Here is a 13,421-nt window from a genome sequence, read left to right on the forward strand (position 1 = left end):
CAGGGCACATGCTCAGACTCCAAATGATCACTGGCCTCTGCTTGGTGCTAATCTTTATCTACTGAGATTACCATTTATATACTATTCGGAATCAAATAAAAGCAATTAAATGATGGAAATCAAGTTCTCCTGCTGTGATCTGTCAACTCTGCCCTAATGTAACCTCTTCCCAAGGAATTTTATAGAGCTTGGAGGTTACCCGACAAGATAAAATGTGAAACCAGCAGTTGGCATATTTCATTTTCATATTTTCATTCTTTTTATTATAACTGTGGCTTAAATTTCTTTAAGACAGTGATTCTGAAAGATACCCAACATGTCTTTTCAGCTTGGTACACAAATTATAGGATATGGTAATTATAGGATGCAGATTTTTTTTTTAAACCTAAGAAAATTTTTTCTACCCAGCAACTACTTTTAAAAAAGAAAATATTCATTTGGTTTTCAAAAATATTTAAAATAAAATATCTCTCATAGATTTCTGGTAGGTTCAACACTAGAACATTTTTACTCTCCCTGCAATGGGGAAAGCTTTTAGATGAATTACAAAGGTAGCACAAGGTAAAGACCCCAAGTTGAAGGGTTAGGGATGTGGTCTGAGTCCCAGTTCCACTCATCAATATCCCTATGATACGGGCAAATTTCCATAATCTCACTTAGCCTCAGCTGCCTCATCTGTAGAATGGAAATAATTATGCATCCACTTCATAAGACTGATGTGAGAATAAAATGAAGTTATGCATAAAAAGTACCTTGGATGTGGAATGACTCAAACTATTTAATAACATTATTAATCAATTAACAGCAAGTGATTTCAATTAGAAAGTTTGCATACCTTCAAAGAATAATCAACAGTGCCTAAAATTAAAACAAAGCAAAGCAAAACTGAATTCACATGGTGTTTCAGAACACATTTCATTTTATTTTCTATTTGGGGGGAAGGTGTAAGCCAATCAATAATGGTGAATCCAAAAGTTGATTCCCATGAGGAGTCAGCTACAGATTTCTGGCCCAACATGACAATGGTTTAATCATGTGCCTCTACTTGTCACAGGATGAAGAAGAGCCAGTGGTAGGAAACCAAAGCAAATTTTCCTTATCCTGCAATAGTCATTTCACAATTTAAAATGAGGCACATTAAATATCTCTTTAATTACACATTTATTTCTGGAGTTCCCGTCGTGGCGCAGTGGTTAACAAAACCGACTAGGAACCATGAGGTTGCGGGTTTGATCCCTGCCCTTGCTCAGTGGGTTAAGGATCTGGCGTTGCCGTGAGCTGTGGCGTAGGTTGCAGACGCGGCTCGGATCCCGCGTTGCTGTGGCTCTGGCGTAGGCTGGTGGCTACAGTTCCGATTCGACCCCTAGCCTGGGAACCTCCATATGCCGCAGGAGCGGCCCAAAAAATGGCAAAAAAGACCAAAAACAAACAAACAAAAAAAACCCATTTATTTCTAACATAGCTGATTTGAATGTTATGGTTCCTTATCTCTGCTCGAATTTACCGTGAGCTAGCATAGCTCCAGATGATGAATTTTCTGGAAATAACATAGTAATTTCTTACATGTACTGGTGCTTTACAATTTTCAAATTGCTTTCACCTCTATTCATGTGAGCTAGGCAGGGCAGATATTATTATTCTCTTTGTTGGTGAAAAAAACGGAGGGTCAGAAAGGCAAAAATAATAGATTCAAAAGGTCACATACCTGTAGACAACAGAGTTGGGAAGAACCCAGATCTCCAGACATCTGGTTCCCAATTAATTCCAGATTCCCCAGAGGAGCATCCTCAGATCACTCACTTGTGAGCAAACTGCACGCACTATCTGGCACAGTTACAGGAAGCGTGAGGATTTTGAGCAATTTTCAAAATTATGCATCCTCCAAGGCAGTTCGATCATGTATTTTTCAATGCAGTTTCGTATTAAAATACAGAGGCATTCAGTCAACTGCCTATTTTCATTGCATGTGTCAATCTCATGGTGATAACAGTGCAAAATGCACTCTCATTTCCAAACGTTTTTACCAAGGCAGCAAACTTACGCATGTTAAGTGTCCATAAGCAAAAATGGTTTCATCCTCAAAAACCATCCATTCATGGTACACAGTGTCTTAAAATGTGATTTGCTTAGATCAAATGGTTCTACTCTATCTTTTGACTTCTTCAAACATGGTATCGACAAGTCGATTCTAGGCTGTGGATTATGTTTTCTTCTCCCTGATCTCTAGTTCGATTTGAGTTGTTAAAGACAGGCTTCCAGTTGGGAGATGGTCTCAACTCCAAGACAGCAGAGATTCCCACAGCTATTCTTAGTTCAGAATGGGATGAACAACATTCTGAGGCTTTAGGTCATGAATCAGAACATGGAGGCTTGGCAAAACCCTGTTTCCGTAAAGAATCAATGGCTGCAGAGAAGGAACCAGGAGGAAATAAGGGGAGCAGAGAACTCACTTCAGGGCATTGGTGTGGACCAGATTTCAGCAGCACTGGCATAAAAATAAAGGCTCAGCCCAGTTGAGGGAGTTAGCAATTTAAAGACTCAGATTTCTCCAAGGTGGGAGGGTCCCTAGAAGAGAGCCTGTGTTCCTGGTCAGGCTGGCTAAATGCTGACTGTTATTTCCCTCCATCTGCTTTGTGCTATATTCCAGTCTTTTTCCAACAGCCAAAAGTATACTTGTTACTAGGCACCTGACTCTGGCAGGGAAGGTCTGATCTCAGAAGAGTAGAGAGAAGTGTGGAAGGAAGAGAGAGTGGTTGAGATTGGAGATGGCATGTCATGACCCTCAGTGAAAGGGAGGGGCCCTAATGCAGGCAGCCTGCAAGATGAACATTCTTCTTTTTGTCCACACCCACAGCATTTGGAAGTTCCTGGGCCAGGGATCGAACCTGTGCCACAACAGTGACCCAAGCCACAGCAGTGACAACACCGGATCCTTTAACCCACTAAGCCACCAGAGAACTCCAAGATGAGCTTTTTAATTCTCCCTTTACCTTTTCCCTAAGAATACAAGCTCACTGATTTGTAATTATTAAATAAAAATATATTTTACAGTTGGAATTAACAAGGGAGAGGAACGATAATGTGGAGATGCAAAGAAGGGGGAAAGTGCAAAATATGTTTCCAGGTTTTATGTGTGTATCTCCTAAAAGTCTGAATGTGTAATATACATACCATTTTGAAATGTGACAGTCAAAATAAATGAGACAATTGAGAGATCAGAGCTAAATGACACACGATTCATTTGAAATTCGACGAACTCATTTCCCAGTTTCTACAAAGTGAGCTTGAAATTTCCAGCCTTTAATGTGCTCTGTTAACTTCCAAGCATGAGATAAAATCTGCAACAGATGCTACCTCACCATGCTCTCTTATGGTGGATCCCAGGATCACTGGGAAATATTCAAACAGAAAATATCTTCGAGTTCCTTTCAACCCTGAAACGCTATGATTTTAGAAGAGGTCCAGATTTTAAAAGGCAAATTAACATGCTAAAGAAAAATACTCTTTCAGGCTTCTAAACACTTAAAAACAAATCTTACAGATACTTATTAAACCATGTACTTTGGGGAACTAATGACTGGGATGGTAAAATTGAGATTCATCCTACTCTCCTGATTAGCTGATCACAGTTCCAAAATTCATGATTCACTGCTCAGCCCAATGAGCTCATCTATCAACTTCATGTATTTCTGAGACTTACTTTCTTCCTTCCTTCCTTCCTTCCTTCCCTCCCTCCCTTCTTTCTTTTTCTTTCTTTCTCTTTCTTTCTTTCTTTCTTTCTTTCTTTCTTTCTTTCTTTCTTTCTTTTCTTTCTTTCTTTCTTTCTTTCTTTCTTTCTTTCTTTCTTTCTTTCCTTTCTTTCTTTCTTTCTTTCTTTCTTTCTTTCTTTCTTTCTTTTCTTTCTTTTTTCTTTCTTTCTTTCTTTCTTTTTCTTTCCTTCCTTCCTTCCTTCCTTCCTTCCTTCCTTCCTTCCTTCTGTCTGTCTTTTTAGGGCTGCACCTGTGGCATATGGAGGTTCCCAGGCTAGGGGTCTAATTGGAGCTGTAGCTGCCGGCCTATGCCACAGCCACAGCAACATCAGATCTGAGCCTCATCTGTGATCTATACCACAGCTCACGGCAACTCTGGATCCTTAACCCACTGAGCAAGGCCAGGGATTGAACCCGCAACCTCATGGTTCCTAGTCGGATTTGTTTCCACTGCACCACGACGGAAACTCCCTGGGACTTATTTCAATATCACCAAAAATTTATTTTTCTCTTTTGTCCAATATGCTTTATAGATAAAGCAGGTAGTGCTATATCAATAAAATGCAAAAGTGTACAGAAATATAATGCAATTTTGTAAATGAAACATGGATTGACCTTCAGAATTGGGAGACTGGCAAGTATGCAAGAAATATCTGTGTGTACATCTATGTTTAACTGTAAATAAGACTGCTTTTAAGTCATCACAGAAACAGTCCTATGGTGACTTTCTTTTTTTTTTTTTTTTTTTTTTAAAAAAAAAAAAAAAGGACATAACTCTGTTTAGTAAAAGCATCTTAGGAACTTGTTTGGAAACAAGTGATTTTAAAAGGATGAACTAACCATCCTATCTCTAGACTGCTGATCTAATCTACAGATCCTGGACTTGAGCTGCAACATTTTCCAGGCTCCAGCTAATCCTGCTTGCTTCAGACTGGCCCCCACAATCCAGAATGGCTCTTGCCAATCTATCCTGTTGACTGTTTCTCCTGAAGTCAGTGGTTTTTGTATATTAACAGATTCCTTGGTTTGTCTCAAGTCTGAAGTCAAGGGGAGATTCTGTCAGTAACCAAGGAACTCTGTTCAGTCCTGGATGGATTTTTCCTCCCAATTGCAGGGCTTGTCCATATACTTGTGCTACTGAGTATATAAAGGTATACAGGTATACTACCCCCTAGATTTTCTCTAATTGTTGAGTATATTATGCAGTGTTTAACACACTGCACCTTTAAAGTTGTCTGTCCTTTTATCTTTATTTCAAAAATTTAAACATATGACAAGCATATACTTGAACTCACTGTTGATGAAATCTAAATGTTAATAATATAGTATACCTACCCCCCCAAAAAAAGCATATGAGAGGGCAAAGAATAAAGGTCACCTGGAAAAGCAGGCCATCATTAATATTTACAGCCATATATGCTGTTTTAGATGAATACTACATAATCCTGGCTGTGCCCCAGAATTACCTGTGGAATATTATACAATACAGGTGCCTGGGCCCCACTCCAAGAAATTCTGATGTAGTAAGTCTTGAGTTGAGTCCAGCCCTCTGTGTTTTGGTAAATGTCCAGTGGTAATTTTACTGTGCAGAAAGGGGTGGGAAACAACAGTGTTTGTTTCAGGCTGTGTGAGTACTGTGCTGAGCTGTCTAAATGCCTTCACTGTGGGTCAAGACAGCCATCCCCTCAGCTGTTGAGAGTGCTGGCTGCTGACCACTCACACAGTGAAGTCCTTCTCCAGAAATTGTCCTCCATAGGCCAAAGGGGCCTGCCTCACTCATGGCTATCCCCATTCCTGGAGTCAGTCAGTGGGAGAAGGGGATTACAAAGGCCCAACCTGCTTGTCTCAATTTGGGATACCTCTGAAGTGGTCTCTAATCCTGTCAATGATATAGGGTTTCAGGGTGTGGGCAGCGTAGGGTCCAAAGACCTGGGCTCAAAGCTGTTTTTGCCTTTTACTGTTTGTGGTCCAGACAAGTCACACTACCTCTTTAACCTCAGTTTTAACTTTAAAAAATAGGGACGAAGGAGTACCTGCTGTGGTGCAATGGGATCAGTGGCATCTTGGGAATGCTGTGACACAGGTTTGATCCCTGGCCTGGCCCACTGGGTTAAGGATCTGGTGGCATTGCTGCAGCTGTGGCTTAGGTTGCAACTATAGCTCAGATCTGATTCCTGGCCTGGGAACTCCATATGCTGAGGGGTGGCCAAAAAAGGAAAAAAAAAAAAAAAAAAAAAAAAAAAAAAAGGAAAGAAAAAGAAAGATGCTTATTGTAATCCCATACCGACCATTATAAAATCCAAAGATGTCTCACTTAAATGCCAATAAAGAAATCAAACAAGAAAAAATAAAAATAGACAGCAACAATAACAACAACAAAAGCTATAGGACCTACTTCCAAGAGAAGTTGTCAAAAGTCAGTAAGAGTCTGTAGATACAAACTGTGTATCACCAAAAATGCTAGTAGCTACCACTATAAAATGTTCATAGGTCTAAAAATCCCCATATATTACTGAAAGAAAGATATTAAAAGTACCACAACACTGGAAGTCAAAAAATGTCTTAAGTCTCAAAGTATATGTACTTAACATTCCCCACTGCATATGTTAAGTGAATTAAAATAATAAACTGTAGGAGTTCCCGTCGTGGCTCAATGGTTAACAAATCCTACTAGGAACCATGAGGTTGTGGGTTCGATCCCTGGCCTTGATCAGTGGGTTAAGGATCCGGTGTTGTCGTGAGCTGTGGTGTAGGTTGCAGACGCGGCTCAGGTCCTGTGTTGCTGTGGCTGTGGCATAGGCCGGCAGCTACAGCTCCGATCAGACCCCTAGCCTGGGAACCTCCATATGCCACAGGAGAGGCCCAAGAAAATGGTAAAAATACAAAAAAAATAATAATACTAATAAACTGTAATGATTTTATTTTGCTCTTTTTACACAGAGTTAAAATCAGCCATAAAATGAAAAGTCCAATGTTTCAAGAAAATTCAGTAGGGAAAGAATAGACTTTTCAACAAGTGGTGCTGGAACAAAGAAATATCTTTACGCACAAGAATGAAGTTGGACCCCTACCTTACACCATATACAAAAAGTAACTGAGGAGTTCCCGTCGTGGCGCAGTGGTTAGCGAATCCGACTAGGAACCATGAGGTTGCGGGTTCGGTCCCTGCCCTTGCTCAGTGGGTTAACGATCCAGCGTTGCCGTGAGCTGTGGTGTAGGTTGCAGACGCGGCTCGGATCCCGCGTTGCTGTGGCTCTGGCGTAGGCCGGTGGCTACAGCTCCGATTCATCCCCTAGCCTGGGAACCTCCATATGCCGCGGGAGCGGCCCAAGAAATAGCAACAACAACAACAAAGACAAAAAGACAAAAAAAAAAAGAAAAAAAAAAAAAGTAACTGAAAATGAACCAAGACCTAAATCTAAGAGCTAAAGCTATAACATTTTTAGAAAAGAACAAGCATAAATCTTCATGATTTCATGATTAGGCAGCATTCATCTATGAAGCCAAAGCACAAGCAATAAAAGGGGAAAAAAAGATGAATTGAACTGTATCAGAATTTAAAACTTCTGTGTTTCAAAGGGCACTATCAATTAAATAAATAAAAAAAAAACTCTGAATGGGAGAAATTATTTGCAAATCATAAATCTGATATGGAACTTGTATCCAGACTAAAGAACACTTACAATTCAAAAATAAAAAGACAACTTAATTTAAAATGGACAATAATAACACATGAATGGCCAATAAAAAATGTTCAGCATTTTTAGTTATTAGGGAAATTCAAAACAAAACCACAATGAGATAACATTTCATACCTGTTAGGATAACTATAATCAAAAAGAGAGATAGGAGTTCCCACTGTGGTGCAGTGGAAATGAATCCGACTAGGAACCATGAGGTTGCGGGTTCAATCCCTGGCCTTGCTCAGTGGGTTAAGGATCCAGTGTTCCCATAAGCTGTGGTGTAGGTCACAAATGTGGCTTGGATCCTGCTTTGCTGTGGTTCTGGCATAGGCCAGCAGCTACAGCTCCAATTAGACCCCTAGCCTGGGAACCTCCTTATGCTGTAGGTGCGGCCCTAAAAAGACAAAAGACAAAAAAAAAAAAAAAAAAAAAAAAGAGAGAGAGAGAGATAATATTAAGTATTGGTAATGATGTAGAGAAATTGGAACCCTCATATATTTTGGGAATGTAAAATGGTGTAGCCACTTTAGAAAACATTCTGACAACTCCTCTAAATGTTAAATGGATCCACCATGTGATCCAGTAATTCCACCCTAAGGGTAAGAAAAACATGTCTGCACATAAAAACTAATATAGAATGTTTATAGCAGCTTTATTCATAATAGTCAAAAAGTGGAAACAACCAAAATGTCTATCAACAAATGAATGGACAAACCCTTTTATATGAAGTACATACAGATAACGGAATATTACCTGACAATAAAAATAAATGAAATACTGATATGTTCTATAACATTGATGAACCCCGAGAACATTAAGGTAAATGAAAGAAGCAAGTCGCAAAAGACCACAGATTGTATGATTCCATTTATATGAAATGCCCAGACCAGGCAGCTCTACAGAGAAAGTAGATTAGTGGTTGCCAGGAGCTAAAAGGGGGACTGGGTAGTGACAGCTAACAGTTATGGGGTTTCTTTCTGGAATGATGAAAATGTTCTAAAATTGATTCAGTGATGGTTGCACACAACTCTGGGAATATACTGAAAATGACTGAATCGTCTACTTTGGGTAGACTGTATGGTATGCGAATTATATCTTAGTAAAAAAGTTATTAAAGAAAATAATCCCATGAGCTGAAATAATAAGACAGAGGGTAAGAAGAATTTAAATATAACCCATGGAAAAATGTTATGACTATTTTGCTTTTGATTTTTAAGTGAACACAGCTCACTGTCTGCCTTTAAATAAATCAAATCACAAATTTAATGCGTGGGAAAGAGACTGGCCAGGAAAAAATGACTGTGCTCTGGGAGCATTTGCATTCCCTCAAAATGGACTCAAAAACTCTCAGCAAGTGGCTCAGACTAAAGGAATCCATAACCTACTGCTAGCTAAACCAAAGTTATGCCTCCTATGACAAGACAGTACTTAACAGGCTATCAAGTTATTTTAGCAGTGAATGGAAGACATCCTGAGGAACAACTCCTACCAAAAGGCCAAAAATGTTACCTGTGAGCTTTCAGTATCCTCTGAGCAATGGCATCGCCGATCTTGTTGAACACAACTTTGTCATCAGCGCAGCTTATGAGAAACTGGTTCTATGAGGAATAAGTGGGATAATTATGTAATAAGTTTTTCTTATCTTAGCAATATGCATAAAAGGAAAACGTGGCATATAACAAAAACTACACTGATTTTTAAAAAAATGATGTTTCACATAGCAGACATGTTCTGATCCTTGGAATCACCTCAGCAAAGTAAATGACACTGACAGTAAAAGAAGTCTCATGCTGGGTCTCATGCATTTCTAAGTAATATCACCTATATCACCTTAGTCAAATGGAAGGTTAAACTATTATTTAATCATGCAAATTCCTTGTAGAGTACATTCCTAGAATGGCAGGAACATTCTGAACTTAACCAACAGGGAAATCAGGTTTTTCAGATTCATACATTATATAACTGCTTATGATTAAAAATTTTACATTGGCAAACATTCTATCTCATGCTAAGTTGACTTTCTGAACAGGGATGGCAGAATCCTGGTCTAGTTTTCATCACTACTTCCTAATGTCTGCTTTGGCCTTATCTCATTTGTTTAGGTCTCTTTTTAGGCCTGAACTTCTATTTTAGGTAGCTTCAAAACTCTTTTGTAAGTGTGTTGCATATATATAAATAAACCAATCACATAGAGAAATATTTTTATTCCCCTTTTCTTTAAGTACTTCTGCTTGTAGATTCATGAATCTATAAAACATTCTTTAAAACTGTTATTAAAAAGCCAGAGTATACCATTATTATTATAATGGTATAAAAGATTTAGCTGCCACATAAAGGACTGTTAAAAATTAGATACAAATATTAGGAATATTACACGTTCTACCAGTGATACAGACTGTCATAATATACCCCTAATTTATAAGTATAATCATCACAAAGTGTAATTCTTTGTTAATTATCTGAAAGAGATACATAAGCAACAACTCAAAATAGGATTACCATACTTTGCCATATTATCATTTTTACTAGCGTGCACACTTTTAAACTTATATGCATAAATCTTCCAGAAGCCAAACTTACAGAAAGACATTGTTCAAAAATTCATTTGAGAATATGTTTCCCTTTAGGGCATCAGAAAATCAAAATCTCAGCGGCAACCAAACCATGTTTGCTTTTCTGAATTCATATCACAGAGAAGCTTAGCATTCCTCAGCAGTTGTAACATACTCGTGTCCTTCATTTCTCCTTTTTTGGAAACACTGAGCAGAGTCAATGCCAACAGCTCTTCTAGGCTACAGGTGTTTGAACCAAATTTATGTCCACAGCTATGTGTACCGACATGGCTTTACTGACCTCATTTAGTACTGTGGTAGTGTTAAAAAGAAAAGCTGATTGAATACTACTAAAGAGAGACAACGCGAAAGGATCCTGGGGAACAGATGAGCCAGCCATTAACATCTCACATTATTATGGTATAATTATTGAAATTAATAATACTAACAGTATTAGTATTATTAAACTCTAGATCATATTTAGAGTTCACAAATTTTTTCACTAATATCCTTTTCCTGTTGCATGATCTTACTCAGGATACGACATTGCATTTAGCTTGCTAATATTTTTAATCAGCTTTTTCTGTCTTCGGGCCTGTGAAATAAATTAAGCTCCAATTCTTTCCTACTTGCCTTTTAATGAATTGTCACTGCATGGCAGGGGAGAGGGCCAGGATGCAAGGGGAAGGAAGTAGGGCTTGAATGGTTTTCCTCAGTGACCCTGTCCCTCTCCATATATTTTTTTAATTCGATGGGAAGAAAAGACTAAAATAAAGAAGAAAGATGTGCTTTGATTTATTTTTCCATTGTCATGACTTTCTTTTTTTTTATTTTTTGGGCTGAACCTTCCACATATGGAAGTTCCCAGGCTAGGGGTTGAATTGGAGCTACAGCTGCCAGCCTACACTACAGCCACAGCAACGCCAGATCCTTAACCCACTGAGTGAGGTCAGGGATCAAACTCTCATCTTCATGGATACTGGTTGGGTCTATAACTCACTGAGCCATAAAGGGAACTCCTGATGACTTTCTATTTTTTAAGGATTTTTCCAAGTGCTCCAAACTAACTTCCGATCTAACATATGATTAATATAATTAGTTCCCAAACTAAATCCATTACCTGCAGTTTCTCCTAGTCTCTACACACAAACTCTGGGATCTGAAAAAGCTTTCTGAAAAAAAAAGTTCACACAGGATTGAAGAAGGTGGCACCTGCCCTCAAAAATCTCTAATCTCCCTTTTCTATGCTCCTTTTCTTGCACTCTCTCCACTCTCACATCCCCAGACCAGCGGCATCCATGAGCCACTTACCTCTATGCCTGCTCTCCTGAAGCAGGACATGCCTTACATTTATAATTTTCAACTCAAGCCAAATCAAAATTTATGTCTCTAGGTTGGGGTATTTCTCGCTAATACTATTACAAGTTGATACATTTTAATAACAAGGATTTAAGGGATGCCTCTTAGAGTCCTGAGTTAATCAAAATGCAAAGTGAATGTCAGATATGCTGGGGAAATCAAAATTCAGGTGACCCAAGACCTCTCCATGTCTCAATATATTGCAGCAGGTTTGAGTTTGGGGACACTGCAATCTCTATGTGATATTTAAGGAAGCAGGTTGTCACACCAATTTACACAAGCAAGACTTACTTCTATATAGATATAGTGTTGGCTGTTCTCTATCACATGGACATACGCAGCATGGATAGACTCTTCATGGTACTTTATACCAGCAGACCAATCAGCAGCAGAGCGGAGCAACTACAAGGCAGCAATCAGAAAGGAGCAAACATAAGTCAATAGAGATGACACCAGAAGTATTAATATAATGAAGTCAATCTTCTTTCATCTAAACAACTAAATGATTATAGTGGCATGTGTGTCATGGATGGGCCAAAGGAGAGTAGGTGGGTGGGGAACTGGTCCTTGGACATAATTCATAATGAAGGAGTCCAGCTGGAAATTAAGTCCTGAATACATGCCCTTTGACCCGGGATTATTTTCATTCAAAATTGGAAACCATATAGTGTGGTTTCTACAAAGAGCATTTCAGAGATACTTTTATGGGTAAATAACAAGGTCCTACTTTACAGCACAGGGAGCTACATTCACTAGCTCTAGTGTACTTCAGATCTAAAGTATGATTAAGGTTCCCAGACTAAACCCATTACCCGCAGAGTTTCTCTTAGTCTCTACACACAAACTCTGTGATCTGAAAGTCAACACTTATGGTACATAAGTGTTTTCTATTATTAATGAGAACCTTAGAGGATGCATTTGAGCTATGGCAGATCATGCCAGGATCCTTCAAAGCAGACCAGAGCTGGCAGGAGGAAGGCCACATGGAAATGGAAAAGGCCATAATGGAAACGAATATGAAAAATAATATATATGTATAACTTGGTTACTTTGCTGTATAGCAGAAATTAACACGTTGCAAATCAACAACACTTCAATAAACTTTTAAAAGAGATATTTAAATAAATACTTCTTTTAATGGCTATGAGTAGGGTGACTATTTGCACTCTTTTTCCATGATAGCTCCACAATTACCTCAGAACACCTGGTGTATTAATAACACCACTTTTACTAATAAAAGTGTCCTGGTTTGAACCTCATTGATATGGTCACCTTAGCTCTGACCAGATAATGGGTGATAACTCCTTTTCTCTCAAATAGATACTCTTAAGATTAATACATTCTAAAAGACAAACAGATTCATTTAGGCATGTAATCCTGATTTTGCCTTTAATTAGTTGTCAGGTCTTGCATGTCACTTCAACTCAGCTTTCTCACTGATGCCACCTCCCTCTCTTTAGACACTCACCTGTTCCCACCTGGATTACAATAAGAGCTTCCAGCTCAGACACCTGAGTATATGCTTAATACACAGATGTACAGTGGGACTGCCTAGGTTAGCTCAAACACTTAGTGGCTTTGATCTTGGTCAAGTTTCTTTCTTTCTTTCTTTCTTTTTTTTGCCATTTCTTGGGCTGTTGGTCAAGTTTCTTAACCTCTTTGTGTCTCAGATTTCTGTTCTATAAAATGGAATATCTACATCATAGGATTGTAGAGAGGATTGAATGAATTACTGTGCAGGATGCAAAAGGAGGCTGAGCACTTAGTAAGTGGTACACAAGTGTTTGATATTATTAATAAGAACCCTAGAGGATGCATTTGAGCTATGGCAGATCATGCCAGGATGCTTCAGAGTAGACTATAGCTGTGCACGAGAGGCTTTTTCAACATTTAAAAGCCACTGGTTACAATTTTTAAGCATTCTAACTAGTGTTCCAATATAATGTTGGGCATATAGTAGGTGTCAATAAATATTTATCACCTGACTTTCCTTAAACAATAGTGTATCATCATAGAAGAATCACTCTAAAAATATATTTGGTAATCCTGATTTGAAATGAATATTGAAACTGTTGCTC

General features: G+C 38.6%; 1 protein-coding gene across 33 annotated transcripts in view; it reads right to left on the bottom strand.

The window, feature by feature from the left end:
* PLD1 (phospholipase D1) overlaps nt 1–13,421 on the bottom strand; it is a 224,320-nt gene that overhangs the window by 55,208 nt on the left and 155,691 nt on the right. For 29 of the 33 annotated variants that reach the window (XR_014822370.1, XR_014822368.1, XR_014822374.1 and 26 more), the window contains 2 exon segments: nt 11,635–11,745; nt 8,942–9,030 (listed from right to left, as the gene is read on the bottom strand). Coding sequence is in view for 25 of the 33 variants with exons in the window: in XM_084986822.1 (XP_084842948.1) it covers nt 8,942–9,030; nt 11,635–11,745 (200 nt within the window). In the remaining 8 variants the exon portion in view is untranslated. 33 annotated transcript variants of the gene reach the window in all.

Source organism: Sus scrofa, chromosome 13, assembly GCF_054392235.1.
Source record: "Sus scrofa isolate SSC_HxYL_T2T_F1_AM1 chromosome 13, Sscrofa_HxYL_maternal_Yorkshire_Landrace_v2.0, whole genome shotgun sequence".
Taxonomy (NCBI): domain Eukaryota; kingdom Metazoa; phylum Chordata; class Mammalia; order Artiodactyla; family Suidae; genus Sus; species Sus scrofa.